Source organism: Tachyglossus aculeatus, chromosome 15 (genome assembly GCF_015852505.1).
Source record: "Tachyglossus aculeatus isolate mTacAcu1 chromosome 15, mTacAcu1.pri, whole genome shotgun sequence".
In the NCBI taxonomy this organism is placed as follows: Eukaryota; Metazoa; Chordata; class Mammalia; order Monotremata; family Tachyglossidae; genus Tachyglossus; species Tachyglossus aculeatus.
This window is the reverse complement of record NC_052080.1, coordinates 27,274,032-27,296,354: the sequence shown is the minus strand read 5'-3', so window position 1 is coordinate 27,296,354 and position 22,323 is coordinate 27,274,032. Positions and strand designations below refer to the sequence as shown.

Here is a 22,323-nt window from a genome sequence, read left to right as displayed (position 1 = left end):
AGGCTGCCATGATGGCCGAGGAGCTGAAGAAGGAGCAGGATAGCAGTGCCCACCTGCAGCGGCTGAAGAAGAACACGGAGCAGACCGTCAAGGACCTGCAGCTGCGCCTGGATGAGGCGGAGCAGGTGGCCCTCAAGGGGGGGAAGAAGCAGATCCAGAAGCTGGAGGCCAAGGTGGGCACCACCGCCCCCGATCCCGTCTCTGCCTGCCTCGCCCACCACCGGCCCTGAATCCCGCTTCCCGGCCCCTCCAGGTGCGGGAGCTGGAGGGAGAACTGGACGGAGAGCAGAAGAAGAACGCAGAGGCCCAGAAGGGGCTCCGCAAGAGTGAGCGCCGGATCAAGGAGCTCATCTATCAGGTCAGCCGCCCCGCCTAGGCTCCGTCCTCGGCCCCCTGCCCCCCGTCCCCGGGGGAGGAACTGGCCGGTCACCGCCCGGGGGGGGCCGCCTGGCCAGGCAGGGCGGGTGACCTGTCTGACCCCGGTGGGCCGCAGGGCGAGGAAGACCGCAAGAACCTGGCGCGGATGCAGGATCTCGTCGACAAGCTGCAGAGCAAAGTCAAGAGCTACAAGCGCCAGTGCGAGGAGGCGGTGAGTGCGAGGGGCTTCTCCGCGCGGCGCACCACGAGCCCCCGTGGGGACGCGGGGTGGGGGGGCGGCGGTCGGCCGGCGCCCGTCGGCGGGGCCGACTCAGAGCCCGCGGCCCCCCGCCCCGCAGGAGCAGCAGGCTAACTCCAACCTGGCTAAGTACCGCAAGGTGCAGCACGAGCTGGACGACGCGGAGGAGCGAGCCGACATCGCCGAGACGCAGGCCAACAAGCTGCGGGCCCACACGCGTGACGCGCTCAGTGCCAGGGTGAGCGGGGCCGGCGGGGGCGGCGGGAGCGCGGTCCACGGGCGCGGGGAGGGAACGGCCGCCTCACTCCCTTTCCTCTGCAGCGGGAAGAGTGAGGCCGCCCGAGCGGCCCCCACCCTGGCCTCCGCGCCCACCAACAGGAGTTGGAGGGGCATCGGCCGCGACAGCCTGGCGAATAAGGACGGTCAACGCTGCCTCGTTTAAAATAAACTTCTTTAATCGTTTCCATTTTCTTCTCATTCCGTGTCGATCGATTGGCGACACGTGGCAAGCCTGGGCCCCGTCTTGGCATACGCAGAGGCGGAGTTGGGGTGGAGGGGAGAGAGTTCGCGGCTCCTGTACCATGTGGGTCTGGTCACCTGGGGAAGTGGACCCTTCGGGAGGGGAGGCAGGCATGGGGGTGCGGAGGGTGGGGTGTGCAGCGCCAAAGCCCCTAGCTCCCACTCCCTGCAGCCTGAAACCACCCTGGCCCGACAAGTCCCGGAGGGAAGCGGTCACTGGCCGGCCGCGGGTGCGGGGAGGCGGGGAGGAAGGGGGTGACTCGGTTTGAAGGGCCCCTCTAGCCCCCCGCGACCCCCATCCTGAGTCCGAATGGACCGCCGTGGACGGCTGGGGGCCACCTGGTCCCTGGGGCCACAGCAGGCCCGGGTGGAGGGCGGCCAGAACCGGCTCAAGGGACGCCCGGACCGACGGGGGCGGGGGGAGGGAGACGGCCACAACCGCCGCCGGGGATCTGGAGCCGCTGGCCCGGCCCAGGTTTGGCCTGCCCGGGGGCTGTTTGCTGGGGGAAGGGGTAGACTCTGGCCCCAGTCCAAAGGAGGACAGGAAGGCCGGACCTTCTCCCCCAGACCAAGTCCCTGCCCGGGTTTCCGTAGCACGCCGCTCCGCCTGGCAGGGCTCTCCCGCTGCCCCTCTGGGGACGGCAGACCACTAGCCAAGAGGCAGCGGGAGCAGAGCCCACCCTCTCTCCTCCCCACCCCCTCAGGGGGAGGGGAGGGAGGGAGAACACCTAAGCCCACGCGGACCGGCCCCCACACCTCGGGCAGGGCCCAGCCTTCCTCGGCTGACGTCTCCGGAGGCGGGATTCTGGGGGCCGGAGGCCGGGCCGGGCCCGGCGTTCAGTCCTCAGTGAAGTCTCTGTCTACGTCCCTGAAAGCCTGGTCGATGTAGGCGCCGACGGCCTGGGGCGACGAGGGATCCGGGCTCAGCAGGGCAGACACGGTCTCCTTCCAGTAGGTAAAACTGATGCGGGAGCTCTGGGGAGGGGGGCGGGCGAGACGGGTCGGGGCGGGGAATCTGGGCTCGGAGCCCTGTCCTGGCATCGAGCTGGGAACCGGATCCACGATGCCTCCCGTTCCTATGCCCTCCACGCCACCCTGCCCGGTGGGGGGTGGGAGACTGGGAAGGAGAGGCAGAGGGAGGGATTTGAGGGGGAAGGAGGACCCGTAAGGGCACCTGGGTGGGCACGGGTAGACACCTCCCCAACCCCACCCCCGGCCCGGCTGTCGGAGTTCAGGGTCAGCAGGGGCAGGGGCACCGGGCAACTCCCCGACAGGACTGGGCCCCGGGCAGCGGGGCAGGCGTCCCCAGACCGTCCCCGGGGGCTGCGGGCACATACGTTCTCCAGGCAGCTGCTGTCTTTGTCCTTGTGCAGGTAATGCTGCTGCCAGAAGCGCAGGAGGCTGTGGAAGTTGTTGAGGACGAAGCCCGGGTACTTCTGGTCGGCCTCCATCTGGCGCAGCGCTCGCAGGTAGTAGGGCAGCTCGCCCTTCCGCCGGGCCAGCATCAGGATCACCAGGCCCGTGTTCAAGCAGCTTACGTTCTCCTACGGCGGCAGCGGCACGCCTGGCCTCGGCGTCCCCTCACCTCCTGCGTCCCACACCACGACCCCCGCCCCGGGGATCGCACAGCGGATCGTCCGGCTCGGGGCCTCACAAGAGGATGGGCCGCTCCGTCCTCGCCGGGGCCGGACGGGAGGGCCCAGTAGGGGTCTGGGGTGGCGGGGCGGGCAGAGGCGGCTCCTCACCTGGGTCAGAGTCCGCACGTGGACGATGCTCAGCAGACGGAAAAGGAAGGACGTTCTGACGGGCGGCTGGGCTACGTGGGCCAGCAGGCGACACCTGGCCACAACCTGGGCCGCTGCAGGGAAGGAACAGCCCCAGCGCCAGCTCAGCCTCCGACCCGAAGCCGACGCCGGGACGGGCAACCAGGGGGCCGGGGGACATGGCCGGAGAAGCACAAGACTTCCCTTGCAGGCCGGGGCAACACGCTCAAACTTCCCACCTCCGCCACTTTCCTTTCGGGGGCACACGCGTAGTCGCACAGCATCTGGAGGGGGGCAGGGAGGGAAGGGAGGACGCTGCTCTGGACGCGGGTTTGAGGGCGGCCATGGCTGGCAAGGCTGAGGGGAATGACCCATGTCGGGTGACCGAAGAACAATTCAACTATCTCCTCAACGGATCACTGGATAACTTCGCCGGACCCCCAGGACCTTTCAATCCCCCCATTCCAGTCCTCTCTTCCGCTACCCAACCCCTCGGCGCTGTCCTCACCCGTCCTCCCTGCAATCCTGTCCCAGTGCCACCCCTGGTCCCCTTCCCACCAGGCCGGGCCCCATCAACTCCCTCCCACCCAAACCCTCCCCACTCCTCGCGCTGTCCCCTCCCTCGCTAACCGCTGCCACCATAGCTTCAGACACGTGTGGCCCGTGGAACCTCTGCTCCATCATGGGGAAGCTTCCCTTCTTCCTTGACCTGTTCCTGACTCATTCACTCCTCCTCCTTGCCACCACTGAAACCTGGCTCTCCCTAGACGACGCAGTCCGCCCCGCTGCTCTCTCCGGAGGGGTCTCATCTTCTCCCACCGTCCCCAGGCTCACAGGAAAGGAGGAGGTTTGGGCTTCCTTCTGGCGCCCCAACGCCGCTTTCGCACCATCCCACCTCCCCGATTCCCTTGGTTTCCCCTCCTTCAAAGCCCGTATCATCCACCTCTACCACCCGCTCCGGATTCTGGTAGATTACATTTTGATCCCTTTCTCACATCGTTGCTTCTCTGTTTTTCCACGTCTAAGGTGATTCTTGGGACCTTCGATATCCATACAGACGTTCCTGATGACCCTTCTAACACTGCTCAAGTCCACTGATCTCCTGCTCCACCCCACCTCTCCCACTCACCAACTTGGCCACACATTCCATCTCATCTCTAGCCACCGCACAACCTCTACCCTCACCAACTCTGAAATCCCTCTGTCTGACCACTTTCTCACTTGCCTCATCTCCCACACACCTCCTCCCCACAAATCAGTACTGTTCTCGCACAGAGACCTCTGATTTTTCTCATCTCATCACGCCCCACTTGGCTTCCGTAGAAAAACTATCTTCCCTTGACGTCCAAACTGACACTCTCGACACCATCCTCTCTATTCGACTCAACTCACTCGTTCTCCTACCCCTTCGTCAATCTCATAACACTAACCCACAGCCCCGGATCACACGTCCAGTTCGCCGCCTTCGCTGTTGCACAAAATCTAAAAATCAGGCTTTGTCCACTTTGAGTTTATGCTAGCGGGCTTTAACTCTGCCCTCTCCTCTGACTGGCAGAAGGATTTCTCCGACCTTACTGAGCCCCATGCCCAACACCCTCGTTGGTTGTTCCAGACTTTTAACTCCACCTCAGGCCTTCTGTCCCCCCACCTCCCCTCTCCCTTGCCCCCGAGTTGCCTGGCCACCTACTTTACTACAAAAATTGACACTACCACGCGTGATCTCTCTAAAATCTCCCTTGCCCCTCCTCAACTCTCCCATCTTTCCCAGGAGAACCTCTGGAGATCTCCAGCCTTCTCTCAAAATCTACCCCCTCCACCTGTGTGTCTGACCACATTCCTCTGCACCTTCTCAAACCACTTGTCCCCTCCCTGACCGCCATCTTCAACTGTTTGCTCTCCAATGGTTTCTTCCCCACTGCTTTCTACTAACACGCCCAAGTCTCTGCATCCTAAAAACACCCTCCCCTTGACCCCAGGGCTCCCTCCAGTTATCGCCCCATCTCCCTGATAAAATTCCTCTCCAAACTCCTTGAGCGAGTTTGTCTACACCCACCGTCTCAAATTCCCCTCTTCCGATTCTCTCCTTGACCCCCTCCAATCTGACTTCCGTCCCCTTCACTCCACAGAGACCGTCCTTTCAAAAGTCACCAGTGAGCTCCTCCTTGCCCAATCCAGCGGCCTCTACTCCATCCCAATCCTTCTCGATCTCTCAGCTGCCTTGAACACTCATCGACCACCTCCTTCTCCTGGAAACGTTATCCAACTTTGGTTTCACCCACGCTGTCCTTTCCTGGTTTTCCTCTCACTTCTCAGGCCGCTCTTCCTCAGTCTCCTTCGCGGGCTCCTCCTCTCCTCCCACTCCCTGCGTAGGTTCAGTTCAGGTCCCCTTCTATTCTCCACTTACACGCACTCCCTTAAAGAACTCATTTGCTCCCGTGGCTTCAATAATAATAATAATAATAATGATGGCATTTATTAAGCGCTTACTATGTGCAAAGCACTGTCCTAAGCGCTGGGGAGGTTACAAGGTGATCAGGTTGTCCCACGTGGGACTCACAGTCTTAACCCCCCTTTTACAGATGACGTAACAGACACAGAGAAGTTAAGTGACTTGCCCAAAGTCACACAGCTGACAACTGGCGGAGCCCGGATCTGAACCCACGAACTCTGACTCCAAAGCCCGGGCTCTTTCCAGTGAGCCACGCTGCTTCAACTACCACATCTATGTGGATGATACCCAAATCCACATCTCCAGCCATTCTCTCTTCCTTTCTGTAGTTTGGCATTTCCTCCTGCCTTCAAGACATCTCTGCTTGGATGTCCTCCTGTCACCTCAAGCTTAACACGTCCGAAAGAGAACTCCTCATCTTCCCTCCCAAATCAATCAATCAATCAATCATATTTATTGAGCACTTACTATGTGCAGAGCACTGTACTAAGCGCTTGGGAAGTACAAATTGGCAACATATAGAGACAGTCCCTACCCAACAGTGGGCTCACAGTCTAAAATCCCGTCCTCCCCGACTTTCCCATCGCTATAGAATGCACCACCATCCTTCCTGTCTCACAAGCCCAAAACCTCGGGGTTATCCTTGACCCCTCTCCCTCAAAGCACGTATTCAATCCATCGCTAAATCCCGTCAGTCCCACCTTCGCAGCACTAAAATCCGCCCTTTCCCCTCCATCCAAGCTACTACCGTATTTCTACAATCACTCATCCTATCCGGCCTGGATTACTGCATCGGCTTCCTTGCCGACCGCCCGGCCTCCTGTCTCTCCCCACTCCGCTCCCTACTTCGCTCTGCTGCCCGGATCATTTTTCTACGGAAACGTTCAGGGCGTGTTTCCCCAGCCCTCAAGAAACTCCATCCACCTCCACATCAACCAAAATCTCCTCACCGCTGGCTTGAAAGCACTCCATCACCTTGTCCCCTCCTACCTCTCGACTGTGAGCCCGGTGTGGGAAGGGACTGTCGCTCTTGACTGCTGAATTGTAGCAGGCAAGGCTTAGTACAGTGCTCCCTACACAGTAAGTGCTCAATAAATACGACCTAATGGATTGAATGAATACCTCACCTCGCTCCTCCAGCCCGCGCTCTTCGCAACTCTAATGCCTCTAATACAGTTACCTCATCTGTAGAATGGGGATGAAGACTGTGAACCCCCTTGGGACAACCTGATCATCAATTGTATTTATTGAGTGCTTACTATGTGCAGAGCACTGTACTAAGCACTTGTACTGTACTAACCTGATCACCTTGTAACATCCCCAGCGCTTAGAACAGTGCTTTGCACATAGTAAGCGCTTAATAAATGCCGTTATTATTATTATTATTATTATTAATGCAAGCCCTCTCGCTGCACCTCTATCTCGTCTAGCTCAACTCATCAGACTTCTAGACTGTGAGCCCACTGTTGGGTAGGGACTTCTTCTATATGTTGCCAACTTGGACTTCCCAAGCGCTTAGTCCAGTGCTCTGCACACAGTAAGCGCTCAATAAATACAACTGATTGATCGATCAGGCCCTCACCGCAGGCCCGGCCCCTAACGGGGGGTGGCCGGCCCCAGGCGTCTCACCGTGGGCGCCGGGGCGGCTCTGGAAGTGGTCCAGGGACAGCGTGACGCAACGCACCAGCATGTTGGAGTCCACCAGGGAGTTGTTGATCTGGTCCAGAAACACCTGGAACTGGAGCCCAGAGCAGGGGTCGGACCGGCCCGGCTGGGGCAGATGGGGCTCGGCCGGGCGCCCCACCCACGCGGACCCCTAGCCGTCCGTGTGACTTTGGGGCCTGCTGCTTGGCTTCTCTGGGTCTCCTGCTCCTACCCCCAACTCCCTCCAGGTCATAAGGGCATAAGGTCATACTGAGAGCTCACCTCCTCCAGGAGGCCTTCCCAGACTGAGCCCCTTCCTTCCTCTCCCCCTCGTCCCCCTCTCCATCCCCCCCATCTTACCTCCTTCCCTTCCCCACAGCACCTGTATATATGTTTGTACATATTTATTACTCTATTTATTCATTTTACTTGTACATATCTATTCTACTTATTTTATTTTGTTAGTATGTTTGGTTTTGTCTCCCCCTTTTAGACTGTGAGCCCACTGTTGGGTAGGGACTGTCTCTATATGTTGCCAATTTGTACTTCCCAAGCGCTTAGTACAGTGCTCTGCACACAGTAAGCGCTCAATAAATACGATTGATGATGGTGATGATGATAAGGGGAGAAGGGATGCTCTCCCAACCTGAGGTTATCAGGGATGTGCCTCTCCCCAGAGGCACATCAGGCCAGGCCCCCGCTCCCGGGGCAGGGCCGCCGAGAACCTCCCCACCGAGCAACGGAGCAGGGCAGGGCGGAGCAGGGCCACCCTCACCTTGGCGTCGGTGTCGACGTACTCGTTGAATTTCCTGAAGGCGTCGATGTTGAACTTCATCAGTTCGCCCAGGAGGTCGAAGTAGCTCTGGAGGACGTCCCGTGAGCGGCACTCGCTGTCCACGATGCAGCTCAGGATGTGCTGGGGGAGGGACGCGGCTCCGACTCCGGTCTCCGTCCCCTCCCCGGCCCCCGAGGAGACCCGCCCCGCTGCGTAAACCGAAGCAGCTCCGCGCCCACACCGAGTCCCCGCCGGGGTTCCCTTCCAGAGCAGCTCTGCTCCTGGGGATTCCCGCACCGGGTTGGCTCCCCTCATCCCCTGACAACCAAGTGGAGGACGGGGAGGGGACTCTCACCTCCAGGAGGCCCCTGTTCAGCAGGAACATCTGGTCAGCATAGGAAGTGGTTCCTCGGAGGAAACTCTCCACGGCCCTCGCCTGCCAAAACCTGCGATGCACGCCGCCACTATTCGGGCTTCCCTGAGGCCGCTGCAGTAGACGCCCCCGCCCCCGCCGCGGCCCCAGGATTCACTTGGGGCAACGTCCCAGGTGAAGTGGCAGAGAACCTAGAACCCGCCTCATCATCATCATCAATCGTACTTATTGAGCGCTTCCTATGTGCAGAGCACTGTGCTAAGCACTTGGGAAGTACAAATTGGCAACATATAGAGACAGTCCCTACCCAACAGTGGGCTCACAGTCTAAAAGGGGGAGACAGAGAACAAAACCAAACATACTAACAAAATAAAATAAATAGAATAGATATGTACAAGTGACCAAGCAGCTGAGCCTCCTGCCCGGGCAGGCGACAGTGGGGGCTTTCTCCGGGGGGTCCTGGGAATCACTAGCCCCGCTGCCCAGAGGTCCGGGGCTGCCAGTCGCCCCCGCCGCTATGGCCGGGCATACATGGGTCCTGTCCTTACTGCCCAACCCACCTGAACGAAGAGTCGGCAGGTTCCCTCTTCATGACCTGCAGCAGGCGAGTCAACAGCCCGAGACTCCCATCGCAGACCAGGCTCCTGGGACACAGAGATTTCAATCAGGGTGGGTGAGCCCAAGCAAGGCCGACCACCACAGGGGAAACGACGATGCCAACTTGGCCTGCTCGGGGGCCAGGATGGGCACCGACTGGGGGCCGATGTTACTCCCCGCCACCCGCCCTCAAGACCGATGGCCCGCGGTCGTCCCACGAGCCCCGGGGCTCGGCCGGGAGAGGAGGGGAGGGTAAGGATGGGGAAGACAGGGTCGGGGGCCTTGGGGAAGCTGGAGTCTTTCTTACTCTCACCGGTCTGTGTTGACAACCGCCTCCACCTGAGGGATGTTGGCCTTGCGGGAGATGGCGCAGAGCTCATCCAGCTCGGGGCCGTTCAACAACAGATACTTGTTCCTGAGACAGAGGAGGCAGCCGGGGGGCGGGGGGAAACGACAGGGCAGGAGGAGAGGGAGTGTCACCCAGAGGAGGGACTGGAGCGAGGTGGGGGCTGCGGGAGGGTCGGAGAGGTGGGGGTGTCGGAGAAGGACCAGAGAGGCGGGGTTGCAGGAGAAGAGGGGGGAAAAGGCTCCGTCTGACCGAGGCCCGGGGGTGGGGAGAGATGGGGATGGGACGGATAACGCCCGGCTCGGCCCCCCGAACCAGCCGACCTCCGTCCAGCTTCCTGCTCGCACATCTGGCCCGCCCTTCCCCTCCCACCAGCCGCTCCCCGGGGGTGAGCGCTCCGTGGACCCCAGAGAGACGGGTCCAACCTCCTCGCTGCCACCCCAGTCGTCACCCCCAGCCTCAGAGGCGGGAGGAGGGAAGGGGGCGGGGGACAGAAGGAAGAGGAGGGGAGAGGATGGGGGCAACGGGAGGAGGGAGGGAGAAGACCACGACGGGCGTAGGGAGGGGAATGAGAGCTGAGGTCCAGACTTACTCGTGGTGATCACTGAAACTCTGGAGAAGTCTCAAAAACTTAATCTTCAGAGAGACATCCTTGGATGGAAAGAAAAGTCAGGCGGAGTGGGTCATCTTTCCAAGTTTTCTCAGGTCTCCTTCCACCCGGCGCAGCGCAAAGGGGCCCGGAGGTAGGAAGATTGTGGGGAAGGCCAGCAGTGGGGCGCGGGGGGTGGGGAGCGGGGGCCGCTGAGTGCTTTGCACATAGTAAGCGCTTAACAAATGCCATTATTATAATTATTACGATGAAGCCGTCTACAGCAAGAGGGGGAGGCGGGTGGGGGTGTGATGCAGGTTCAGAGGGGAGCAGACTCCAACGTCGAGAACCGCACAGTACCGTCCAACTGTGGGGCACGAGGATAAAAGCCCAGCCCGGGGGACCCCCGAGACCCAGGAGACGGGCAGGAAGGGGAGGGGGCTGCTGGCAAATCAGACAAGATTGGGGCGTGCGGTGGCGCCTGTGGCCCTCCCCATCCCGTCTCCCTGCCCGCCCCCGTCGCCGCCGGGGCTGCGGGCGGACTCACGGGGCTCCAGTCACAGTTCTGGCTGTGGCCGGGCAGCACGAGGGTGGGGCCCGAGTGCTCCCTCCAGATGAGCTCCTCGAACAGGCGGTTCAGCCCGGGCACCAGCCGGAACTTGGCGAGCAGCGTGTGGACCTGCGGGGGAATCCCCAGCGGGTCAGCCCCGGGGAAGGGGGCCCCTCCTCACCCGCCCCGGCTCCATCCCCGCGATGCCACGCTGGGCTAGGCACGGCGCGCCCCCCGGCCCCGCCCCGCCACCTAAGTCCGCCCAGGCCACCGGTCACCTGAGTGCGCTGGCTGCCCATCAGGAGCACGCCCAGGATGTAGAGCACCTCCAGCTTGTACATGACTTCGTGCATGACCTTCATGGCCTGGGGCACCCGCAGCCGGGCAGGGGGCGGGCCGCTCTCGTCCGGAGACTCTAGGCAAGACGGTGCGACGTGAGCACGCGGACCCCTCCGACGCCACCCGACGAGGAGCCCCTTCCCCTCCCCACAGTTAGAGAGCCGTGTCGAGAGAACCCCGGCACCTCGCCCTTCCCCGATCCGCCCCTCCACGGCCCACCTTTGCAAAACGGGAAACCCCAGGGACCGGCAGGAGCGGGGGGTCCCGGGTACCTGAGCCGCTGTGGTCAGGGTCATCGTCGGCCCCGGGCAGCAGCAAGTCCAGCACCAGGGCGTTGTCCATCCACATGTACCACTCCTCCAGTTCCTGCAGAAAGCTCGAGGAGGCCGCGCCGTCCGCCACCTTCCGTGTGGCCAGCTGGCACAGCTTCTCCACGAAGCCCGGGATCTGCAGGAGGGCAGCTGGCACACGGTGGGGGGGGCGGGGGGCCCTCAGCGGATCGGTTTGGGGTCTCACGCCGGTTTGGGGTCTCACCCGGCCGGGCCGAGCGAGCCCGGGGTGGCGAACGCCGCTCCCCAAGACCCCAGAGCCGCCCGGACCCACCCGCCTCTCCGGGCGCCACCGACCACCACGGAGGGGTACCCTCGTCGCTTCCCCAAGCCCAAGCGGCGGGCGGGTCCAGCGGAAGCAAAGTGTGGCCGGGCTTCCCCTGTGCCCCCGGCGCCCAGCTCGGGTGGCACCGACCAGGCTCTCCGCCCAGGCCCCTCACCTTGATTGACCTCGGCCCGGGAGGGCCCCGGGTTTTTCCTATGCTGGGCGTTCTTGGCGAGCAGAGTTCGCTTGTCGTTGGAACCGTCGTCCTGCTCGGAAATGGTGACGGCCAGGATGCGGCACAAGTTGGCCAGCTGCTGCTGGTCGAAGCTGGACACCAGGGTGGTGAGGTTGGGCACGTCCTCTAGGCGGATAATCTCCTGCAGGGCCACCGGCAAAGTCCCTGACCACCTGGGCTGGGGGCTGAGGGGTCCCACCTCCCCGGACTCAGGGAGGGGGGCCTGCCGCCGCGGAGCACGGATGGTGAGCGATACCGTGGCCGGCCGGCACCGGGCTCGCCGGACCCCGGGCCGTGGCTGGCCGGCCCTGGGCGCCGAGTGGCCGACCGGGGCGAAGGGCAACGCCGCGGGGGTGAGAGGCCCGCCCAGGTCCCAGCCCCCGACAGCCAACGAGCTCACCCCCCGCCCTCTCCACCGCCCCGCGGGCTGGACGGCGTCCCACCTTTTTAACTCCCAGGACGTCCTCGATCAGCGTTACCGTCTGCAGGAAGATCTTCTTGTTGGTCATCAGCGAGAACAGGAAGGGGACAAAGTCTTCCCTCTCCGCCAGGCGCTTGGACACTCCTTCTGTCTGCCCAAGAGCAACCGAGGTGCGCGGCTCAAGCGCGACCCCGATGCGGCTGACCGCCCGGGACCGAGGGGATCCCACCGCCGCCCCGGGAGGTGGGCGGGGAGGTCCGCGACGGGCCCGACGGCGGGCGAGCAACCGCCAGGGTGTCCGCCCGGGTTAGGGAGAGGGAAGAGGGAAGTCCGGGCCACCCGTATTCCAGGGGGGCAGCCTGGTCCTGCCTGGAGGGCACCACCCAGCCCCATCCCTGCTACCCAACTCCACCTAGGACCTCGTGTCCTGAAGAAAGGGAACCCAAAGACCACAGCCCGGCGATCGGGAAGCTACAGGTGGAAGCTCATTGCCGCCTAAAGACGCTGACGAGTCCGGCGCTGAGGCCGGGGGCTGGCGTCCACCCCCGCGGCCCGGCCCACGCCACGGCCCGGGACACTCACACATATACAGGTGTTGTACAGGATGCTCAGGCACTCCTTGGTCAGGTCGTCGCTGACTGAAAGCAAACAGAGAGGAGAGTGGCCGGTTACTGGACGTTCCCTCGGGCCGGGTTCCCACGAGGGGGTCTGGGGCTCTGAGGCCGAGGAGGCTCGTCTGTGGGCCGGCGGGTGGATGGACGGCGACCGGCAGCCCAGGAAGGACACAAGCTCAGTCACCATGCAAGACCACCCACGCACCTCAGACGCCGAACCACGAGCAATGCTACGACTACCGCTGCTGCTGCTTTGTTTTTTAATCGGGTATTTTTTACGGGGTTACAATGTGCCAGTCGCTGTACTAGGCGCCGGGGTACATACAAGCTAATCGGGTTGAATACAGTCCCTGGGGGCTCATAGCCTTCATCAGCGCTTTACGGATGAAGGAACTGAGGCACGGGGAAGTTAGCAGACTTGCCCAAGGTCACACAGCGGACAAGGGACGGTGCTGGGGTTAGAACCCGAGTCGCCCGATGCCCGGGCGATCACCACTAAATCGTGCCGCTTGGAGCACGGGAGGCCCTTAAAGGGTCCCTGGATTAATCGGGGGAGTCCCGAAGGGAAAGTGGATGACCATAGGAGTTTGAAAGGGGCCACTGCTGCTACTGGCTAGATGCTTTCACCCTCATTCTCAAGGGGCTTCGATAGGGGTGCGGGCCCCCCAATGGAGCAGGAGGATGGAGAGGGAAGCCGCTCGGGCCTGGGAGGGCCTCTCAGGGCAGGGACGCTGTGGGGGACAGGCGGCAAACAGCCGGGGATCACTTACTCTTGGGCTTGGTTATCTGTGGAGTGAGCGTCGGTTGCATGAGGATTTCCACAAGGAGCTGTGGAAGCAAAGAATCCATCTCAGAAGCCGCTTCGGAGGGCAAAGTCAGAGGCACCTTCCAGCGCCACCCGCCGCTCCGCGTCCCCGCGAGGGCCGGCAACCCCGGGCCAACCGGGGCAACGTCACCGGCGCCCGAGGCGAGGACGCTTACGTGAGGCCTCCTCACGAGCCGGACTCCTCGGCCGCTTCCCTCTAGACTGTAAGCTCGTCGCGGACAGGGAAGCGGTCTGTTACATTGTTATATCTTGTACTCTCCCGAGCGCTTAATCCAGTGTTCCGCACACAGTAAGCGCCTGGCTCGATCATAAGTCCCTTCGGGGCAGGGATCGCGCCTTCGACGTCCACCACTCTCCCAAGCACTCGGTACTTATTGGGCTTGCTGTAAGGAAGCACTCTTGACCGACTGACTGACCGCAAGGACAGGTTTCCATCTGCTTGGCCCACGAGCTCAAACGACAATGGCCATTTTTAGGGAGAGAGAGCAGACGAACTCTGGCTCGGCAGGGAGTCCCCATCTGTGGGCCGGGCCCCAGACCGACTGGCCGCAGGCCGCCTCGGCTCTTTAGTCCCTGGGCCGCCGGGCCACTTACGGCAGTCGGGGGGTCCCGGACAGCTGGCAGCCGCAGGCCCCTCAGCGCCGGGGGGTGGGGTCATTCCGCTGGCACAGCAAGGCAGGCTTTTCTCTTCCAAGGCCCCCCCGGGCACACTCACAACCACGCACACACGGACACCCGACGCCCGAACTTACATCCACTCCTCCGAAGAGGTCGAAAGTGTAGGTACTGGGGAAACTGGACTCTCGTATGGCTTTTCTCTCCTCGGTGACGAACACTATGGCCTCGACGGACAGCAGAGGGGCGATCTCCTGCAGAGGCAAACGACCGGACAGCGAGGCCATGTGCGGTCAACCCAGGCTGGCTGGGGGGGAGCAGCCACGGCGGGGCTCACAACTCCCTCCCCCCCATCTTCTCTCCCCCATCCCCACACACACTTTCAGAGCTTCCACCCAGAAACAGTGACTGTGTCCCACCCTTACTGTGCCCTCCGCTCACCTTCCCCTCCCCTGTCCCACCTCTTTCCTCCCCAACCCCCGAGTAACCAGGGCCATGGGCTCCCAGCGGCCCCGGGGCTCTGAATGCCAGGGTTGCCGCTGATGGGCACCGAGCAGGGGGCTTCTTCCACAGCCCCCTTACCCTCCCCCAGAGCCTCACCCCATCCAACCTCACTTGGGCACCGCCGAGAGGCCGGCCCCCCAACCCCCAGCTCCCAGCCCGCCGAGGGGAGCGGGTCTGCTGGCTGGAAGGGAAGGAGGGAAGGGTAGTATCCCAGGTGGGCACGAACCAGCCTGGGCATCACACAGACCCAGCAAGGGGCTTCCGTCTCCCCCATCCTTTTTCTCCACGCCTCTCCACCCAAGTGGCAACGGAGATGGCTTCTCCAGGTAAGAAGCCCGCGGCGGGCAGGGCCACGGAGACCCAGCCCCAGGCCCGTTCCACGTGGGCGGAGGGGAACAGCTGTTGGGGCTCCCCTGCGACCGCCGGCCACGACGGCGGCTTCCCACCCTCCAGGCAGGGGTGCCCACATGGCGAGGGCCAAGCCGGGCCGCCACCGCGCTCGAAGCCCCGCGTGGGCCGTTACCTTGAGGACGTCTTGGCACTTGGCGAAGTCGCCGTTGGGGCGGCTGTTCCGGTACAGCTTCCGGACCAGCAAGGGGATCCCGTTCCAACCGGCCTGCTTATCCCTCTCCTTCAGAAAACCCTCCGGGAGCTGCAGCCAGACAGCGACAGCCCGGTTACGCCTCGGCCCAAGCGGGGAGATGATCCCGCCGGGGTTCGGGAGCCGCCTCGAACCATTTACGACGTCGTTCGTGTGGGAAAACCAGCCGCCTCCAGCAGCGCTGCCCCTCGTTCATTCAATCGTACTATTGATCGCTTACTGTATTAAGTGCTCGGAAAGTACAGTTTGGCAACATATAGAGACCGTCTGGAAGGGGGAGACACAATGCTGTCCGCAGGAACGGCCTGGGCAGGAGGTTGGGGTGGAGGGGCTGGGCCCAGGGGCGCCCAGTCTATTTGTCATTCCACGGAGCGCTTTGTACGGTGCTTTGCACACGGTAAGCGCTCAATCAATAGGACTGAATGAGCAGAGCTGGGTCTGGAAACCTCAGGCCCCGCTCTCTCCAATAGGTGATTTCTACCTCGTCTTCCCTGGTTTTCGCTTTCTGAAATGGACAACGGACTTTGGATTTCCCCAGTCCTTTATGCTTAGCCATCTTTCCATCCTCCGCTCTCCCTGCCTCTGTGTCACTCTCTTCCCTTTGTTTTGGGAGCTCCTAGAGGGCGGGCATTGTGCTCTTTTAAGTCTTTTGCTTCTCCTAAGTCTCCGGGAAAGCGCTCTGCATAAGGCTAATTTTTGGCCACCGATCCTCTACTGACACTAATAATCGTGGCATTAGATGCTTACTCTGTGCCAAGCACCGCATCAAGGATCGGGACGGATCCTAGATTCATTCATTCATTCAATTACATTTATTGAGCGCTTACTGTGTGCAGAGCACTGTACTAAGCGCTTGGGAAGTACAAATCGGCAATATACAGAGACGGTCCCTACCCAACAATGGGCTCACAGCCTGGAAGGGGGAGACAGACAACAAAACGAAACAAATAGACAGGTGAATTACAGTGCCTAACACAAAGTTAGCATTTAAACACTACAATTATTATTATTATTATTGTCGTTACAAGGAATGAAGAAAAGAAAAGGCAGAGGGGGTGAATGATGTAGGGAGGAGCCAGAGGATGTATGAAAGGTAGCTTGCCTCCTTCTCCACCACTTACTATGTACAAAGCACTGTTCTAAGCGCTGGGGAGGCTACAAGGTGATCAGGTTGTCCCACGGGGGGGGGGCTCAGAGTCTTAATTCCCATTTTACAGATGAGGGAACTGAGGCACAGAAGTGCCCGGACAATCAAACAATCAATGGTACGTATTGAGGGCTTCCTGCGTACAGAGCACTTTCCTAAGCTCCTGGGAGCGTGCAACGAGACGGAATGAGCAGACGCTTTCCCCGCCCATAAATTCCCGGGGAAGAAGAGCTTCGTCCTGGATGAACGGGACTCGCTGCCTTCCTTCCTGCCTGGAAAGGAGATGCCCAGTGAGCCGGGGGCGGGGTCCTCCCATCCCGGATCCCCCGCGGGCCAAGGGTCAACCGGCCGCCCGCCCCACGCCCCTGAGGTACTAGATCGTCAGGCCACATCCAGTCCCTATCCCGCGTGCGGTTCACAGACTGACTAAAGGCAAGGAAAGAGAGGGATTGAAGCCTCGTTTCACAGGTGAGGAAACCGAGATAAAGAGAAGGTCACCCGGCGGACGAGTGGGAGGCTAGGATTTGACCCCGAGTCCTCTGACACCAAGGGTCCGACTCTTTCTGCTAGGCCCCGCTGCTCCTCTTCTGACTCTCGCTCTATTCCCAGAGGAAAGCGTAAGACTCGGGGAGTCGGAACACCTGGATCCCAACCCCATTCCAGCTTGTCCGGGGCTGGGCAGTGGACGATGAAGGTGTCCGGCCAACCAAAGGGGCGGGGAGCTCCAGGGGGCAGCCGGGGCGGCCCAAGACGAATACCCCAAAATTTCCAACCAACACAGGCAGTTCCCCTTCCTTCCTCTCCCCCTCGTCCCCCTCTCCATCCCCCCCATCTTACCTCCTTCCCTTCCCCACAGCACCTGTATATATGTATATACGTTTGTACATATTTACTACTCTATTTATTTATTTTACTTGTACATATCTATTCTATTTATTTTATTTTGTTAGTATGTTTAGTTTTGTTCTCTGTCTCCCCCTTTTAGGCTGTGAGCCCAATGTTGGGTAGGGACTGTCTCTATAGGTTGCCAATTTGTACTTCCCAAGCGCTTAGTACAGTGTTCTGCACATAGTAAGCGCTCAATACGATTGATTGATTGATTGAAAAACGCCGCGGCTCCCAGGGAAACCGCCTGGCCAAGGTCACTTCTGTCCGGCACGGCAGCCACACTACGCCGCCGTCATTCTGGAAAAAATGTGGCAGGTAACGTGGCCTTGTGGAAAGAAAGGGCCCAGGGCTCAGAGTCAGGAGATTCACTCATTCATTTAATTGTATTTATTGAGCGCTTACTGTGTGCAGAGAACTGTACTAAGCGCTTGGGAAGTACAAGTTGGGAACATATAGAGACAATCCCTACCCAACAGTGGGCTTACAGTCTAGAAGGGGCTCACAGTCCAAACATATATACAGGTGCTGTGGGGAGGGGAAGGAGGCAAGGAGATCCGGGTTCTAGTCTCACATTTGCCAAAGGTCTGCCTCAGGTCACAACTTCATCATCATCATCATCAATTGTATTTATTGAGCGCTTACCATGTGCAGGGCACTGTACTAAGCGCTTGGGAAATACAAATTGGCAACATATAGAGACAGTCCCTACCCAACATTGGGCTCACAGTCTAAAACTTCTCTGTGCCTCAGTTTCCAATTCTGTAAAATACGGATTCGGTACCCGTTCTCCCTCCGACTTAAACTGTGAGCTCCCTGAGAGATGGGGGCTGTGCCTGATCCGGTTGTTGTGTACTGCGCTGAGCACTGTGCTTGGCACATAGTAAGCACTCACCAACCCCCACACCTCTAGTTTTGATTAGAAACCTTCGAGCCCCCTTTGCGACGGGGCTGCCACCCTTGCCCGCCTGCTCGCTCGCTGCTCTCGGCAAACCTCCAACCTTATGATTGGAGCGCTCAATAAATACGATTGATTGATTGATTGATGGTTATGATTAACTCCTCCGCACAGGTTGGTGGGCTGGAGCCCATCGACCGCTCAAAAGATTTCGCCACCGTCGGAAGCATCACTATCACCCCAATGCGCCGGGCTCGGCGCTCCGCAATCGCGCAATGTGGAGAGGAGAGGGAGGAGGAGGAGGAAAAAGAAGTTGGAGTAGGACGAGGAAGGCGAGGAGCGCATCTGTATGCAGACCACAGGCCTGGGAATCAGAAGGTCTACGGCTCCTAATCCTGGCTCCGCCACTTGTCTGCTGTGTGGCCTTGGTTAAGTCACTTCACTGTGCCTCAGTTCCCTCATCTGTCAAATGGGGATTAAGACTGTGAGTCCCACGAGGGACAATCTACCTCAGCGTTTAGAACAGTGCTTGGCACATAGTAAGCGCTTAACCAATACCATTACTACTAGTATTGTTTACCTTATCCACACCTCAGTTACCTCATCTGCAAAATGGGGATTAAGCCCGTAAGCCCCAATCGGGACAGTGTCTGTATCCAACCTGATTTGCTTGTACCCACCCCAGCGCTTAGCACTGCAATAATAATAATAATAATAATGGCATTTGTTGAACGCTTACTGTGTGCCAAGCACTGTTCATTCATTCAATCGTATTTATTGAGCGCTTACTGTGCGCAGAGCACTGTTCTAAGCACCTGTGAAGTATAAACTGGCAACAAATAGAGATTCTAAGCGCTGGGTCCTGGCACATAGTAAGGTATTGACACCCTATTTTTTCAAGAAATGATTTACCTATTCGTATGTATTAATGTCTGTCTCCTTCTCTAGACTGCGCACTCGCTGTGGGCAGGGAATGCGTCTGTGGTTGTCGGGTCCTCGCCCAATCGCTTAGTACAGTCATTTATTCCTTCATTCAATCGTATTTATTGAGCGCTTACTGTGTGCAGAGCAGTGTACTAAGCGCTTGGGAAGTACAAGTCGGCCACATCTAGAGACGGTCCCTACCCAACAACGGGCTCACAGTCTAGAAGGGGGAGACAGACAATAAAACAGGTAGAAGAGTCGAAACCGTAAGAACAGAATTACAGCTATGTGCACGTCATTAATACAGTATTAAATAAGTACAACCAAAGTAAACAATAATAATAATGACGGCATTTGCTAAGCGCCTGCTATGTTCTAAGCACTGGGGAAGATACAAAGTGATCAGGTTGTCCCATGTGGGGCTCACAGTCTTCATCCCCATTTGACAGACGAAGGAACTGAGGCCCAGAGAAGTGATGTGAATTTCCCAAGGCCACACAGCAGACAAGTGGCGGAGCCAGGATTAGGACCCGTGACCTTCTGAGGGAACTGAGGCCCAGAGAAGTGAAGTGACTTGCCCAAAGTCACACAGCTGACAAGTGGTTGGGCCGGGATTAGAACCTGTGACCTCTGACCCCCAAACCCGGGCTCTTTCCATTGGGCCACAATGCTTCTCCGTACTAATAAAGACAATAATAATAATAACGATGGCATTTGCTAGGCGCTTACTATGTGCCAAGCACTGTTCAAAGCACTGGTGGGATACAAGGTGATCAGGTAAAAAAAAAAAAGGGGGGGTGTGGAGGAAATTGGTTGGGGATGACACCTCTCAATGTTGCCAACTTGTACTTCCCAAGCGCTTAGCACAGTGCTCTGCACACGGTAAGCGCTCAATAAATACGATTGAATGAATGAATGAAAAGAAGCGTGGCCTAGTGGATAGGGCCCGGGAGTCAGAAGGTCGAGGGTTCTAATCCCGGCTCTGCCAATTGTCAGCTGTGTGACTTTGGGCAAGTCACGTCACTTCTCTGGGCCTCAGTTCCCGCATCTGTAAAATGGGGATGAAGACTGTGAGCCCCCCGTGGGACAACCTGATCACCTTGTAACCTCCCCAGGGCTTAGAACAGTGCTTTGCACATAGTAAGCGCTTAACAAATGCCATCATTATTGTTACTATTCTCTGGGCCTCAGTTACCTCATCTGTAAAATGGGGACAAAGATTGTGAGCTCCCCGTGGGACAACCTGATCACCTTGTAACCTCCCCAGCGCTTAGAACAGTGCTTTGCGCATAGTAAGTGCTTAATAAATGCCATCATTACTATCACTATTTTCTGGGCCTCAGTTACCTCATCTGTAAAATGGGGATGAAGATTGTGAGCCCCCCGTGGGACAACCTGATCACCCTGTAACCTCCCCAGCGCTTAGAACAGTGCTTTGCACATAGTAAGCGCTTAAAAAATGCCATCATTATTATTACTGTTCTCTGGGCCTGTTACCTCATCTGTAAAATGGGGATGAGCCCCCCGTGGGACAACCTGATCACCCTGTAACCTCCCCAGTGCTTAGAACAGTGCTTTGCACATAGTAAGTGCTTAATAAATGCCATTATTATTACTACTACTATCAGGGGGGCTCACAGTCAATCCCCATTTTACAGATGAGGGAACTGAAGCCCAGAGAAGTAAAGTGACTGGCCCAAAGTCACACAGCTGACAAGTGGCGGGGCTGGGATTCATTCATTCATTCAGTCATATTTACTCAATCAATCAATCGTATTTATTGAGCGCTTACTGTGTGCAGAGCACTGTACTAAGCACTTGGGAAGTCCAAGTTGGCAACATCTAGAGACGGCCCCTACCCAACAGTGGGTTCACAGTCTAGAAGGAGGAGACAGACAACAAAACAAAACATATTAACAAAATAAAATAAACAGAATAAATATGTACAAATAAAATAAATAACTTGAACCCATGACCTCTGACTCCAAAGCCCGGGCTCTTTCCACTGAGCCACGCTGCCTCTCATCCAAGTATGTACTTGTAGAGTGCTGGGGACCCTGGCAGCGCTCAACAAATGCGATTGAATGAATGAGGAAGAGGAAGGAAGGGGAGGGGGACGTCAGTCCTTCACTCATTCAATCGTATTTATTGAGCGCTTACTGTGTGCAGAGCACTGGACTAAGCGCTTGGGAGGTACAAGCTGCTAACATATAGAGACGGCCCCTACCCAACAACGGGCTCACAGTCTAAAAAGGGGAGAAAGACAGCAAAACAGAACAAGTGGACAGGTGTTAATATATTCATTCACTCTTTCAATCGTATTTATTGAGCGCTTACTGTGTGCAGAGCACTGTACTAAGCGCTTGGGAAGTCCAAGTTGGCAACAAATAGAGACGGTCCCTACCCAACAATGGGCTCACAGTCTAGAAGAGGGAGACAGACAACAAAACAAAATAAAATAAATTGAGCGCTTACTGTGTGCAGAGTACTGTACTAAGTGCTTGGGAAGTCCAAGATGGCAACAAATAGAGACAGTCCCTACCCAACAACGGGCTCACAGTCTAAAAGGGGGAGAAAGACAGCAAAACAGAACAAGTGGGCAGGTGTCAATATATTCATTCACTCATTCATTCAATCACATTTACTGAGTGCTTATTGTGTGCAGAGCACTGGACTAAGCGCTTGGGAAGTCCAAGTCGGCAACAAATTCAGACGATCCCTACCCAACAGCGGGCTCACAGTCTAGCAGGGGGAGACAGACAACAAAATAAAACAAAAGAAATGGAATAAATTGAGCGCTTAGTGTGTGCAGAGCACTGTACTGAGCGCTTAGGAAGTACAAGTTTGCAATATATAGAGACGGTCCCTACCCAACAACGGGCTCACAGTCTAAAAGGGGGAGAAACACAGCAAAACAGAACAAATAGACAGGTGTCAATATAGTCATTCATTCATTCATATTTCTTGAGCGCTTACTGCGTGCAGAGCACTGTACTAAGCGCTTGGGAAGTACAAACTGGCAACAGAGACGGTCCCTACCCAACAGCGGGCTCACAGTCTAGAAGAAGACAGACAACAAGACAAAATAAATGGAATAAAGTGAGCCCTTACTGTGTGCAAAGGACAGTCTCCTAGACTGTTGGGCAGGGACTGTATATGTTGCCAACTTGTACTTCCCATGCGCTTAGTCCAGTGCTCTGCACACAGTAAGCGCTCAACAAATACCATTGATTGATTGATTGATTACTAATTGCTTGAGGTCAGGCATCCCTCCCGTCCCCCTTCCTCGTCCTCCTCCTCCTCCCCCCGGGGTGGGACGGGTCCCGGTGCCCACCTGCGCGGCCCGGGCCAGGCCGCAGCCCGTCAGCTGCCCGCGCCGGAGCCGGCCCAGGAGGCTGTCCGGACCCGCCGCCATGACGCCTCCTCCCACACACCGGAAGTGAAGGCCCGCCGCCATGGCGGCTCCTCCCACACACCGGAAGTGAAGGCCCGTCGCCAT

The 22,323-nt window shown here is 58.4% G+C and overlaps 2 protein-coding genes across 3 annotated transcripts in view; one reads left to right on the top strand and one right to left on the bottom strand.

Annotated features, from left to right (window-relative positions):
- Nucleotides 1-1,078, top strand: part of MYH7B (myosin heavy chain 7B) — a 26,404-nt gene extending 25,326 nt beyond the window's left edge. For both annotated transcript variants that reach the window (XM_038757206.1, XM_038757205.1), the window contains 5 exons: nucleotides 3-173; nucleotides 254-358; nucleotides 494-589; nucleotides 717-854; nucleotides 938-1,078. In XM_038757206.1, coding sequence (XP_038613134.1) covers nucleotides 3-173; nucleotides 254-358; nucleotides 494-589; nucleotides 717-854; nucleotides 938-949 — 522 coding nt within the window. In that variant the 3' untranslated portion in view covers nucleotides 950-1,078. The remainder of the gene's footprint in view (nucleotides 1-2; nucleotides 174-253; nucleotides 359-493; nucleotides 590-716; nucleotides 855-937) is intronic.
- LOC119937608 (transient receptor potential cation channel subfamily C member 4 associated protein) lies at nucleotides 1,051-22,323 on the bottom strand. Its single transcript, XM_038757156.1, has 19 exons — nucleotides 22,159-22,323; nucleotides 14,893-15,021; nucleotides 14,003-14,119; nucleotides 13,195-13,252; nucleotides 12,393-12,448; nucleotides 11,833-11,961; nucleotides 11,330-11,531; nucleotides 10,833-11,021; nucleotides 10,500-10,636; nucleotides 10,219-10,350; nucleotides 9,675-9,733; nucleotides 9,050-9,151; nucleotides 8,700-8,783; nucleotides 8,122-8,212; nucleotides 7,767-7,907; nucleotides 6,977-7,085; nucleotides 2,881-2,993; nucleotides 2,473-2,679; nucleotides 1,051-2,110 (listed from the first exon to the last, which is right to left on the bottom strand). The coding sequence occupies exons 1-19, from the start codon at nucleotides 22,321-22,323 to the stop codon at nucleotides 1,973-1,975; spliced, it is 2,358 nt and encodes a 785-aa protein (XP_038613084.1). The 3' UTR covers nucleotides 1,051-1,972.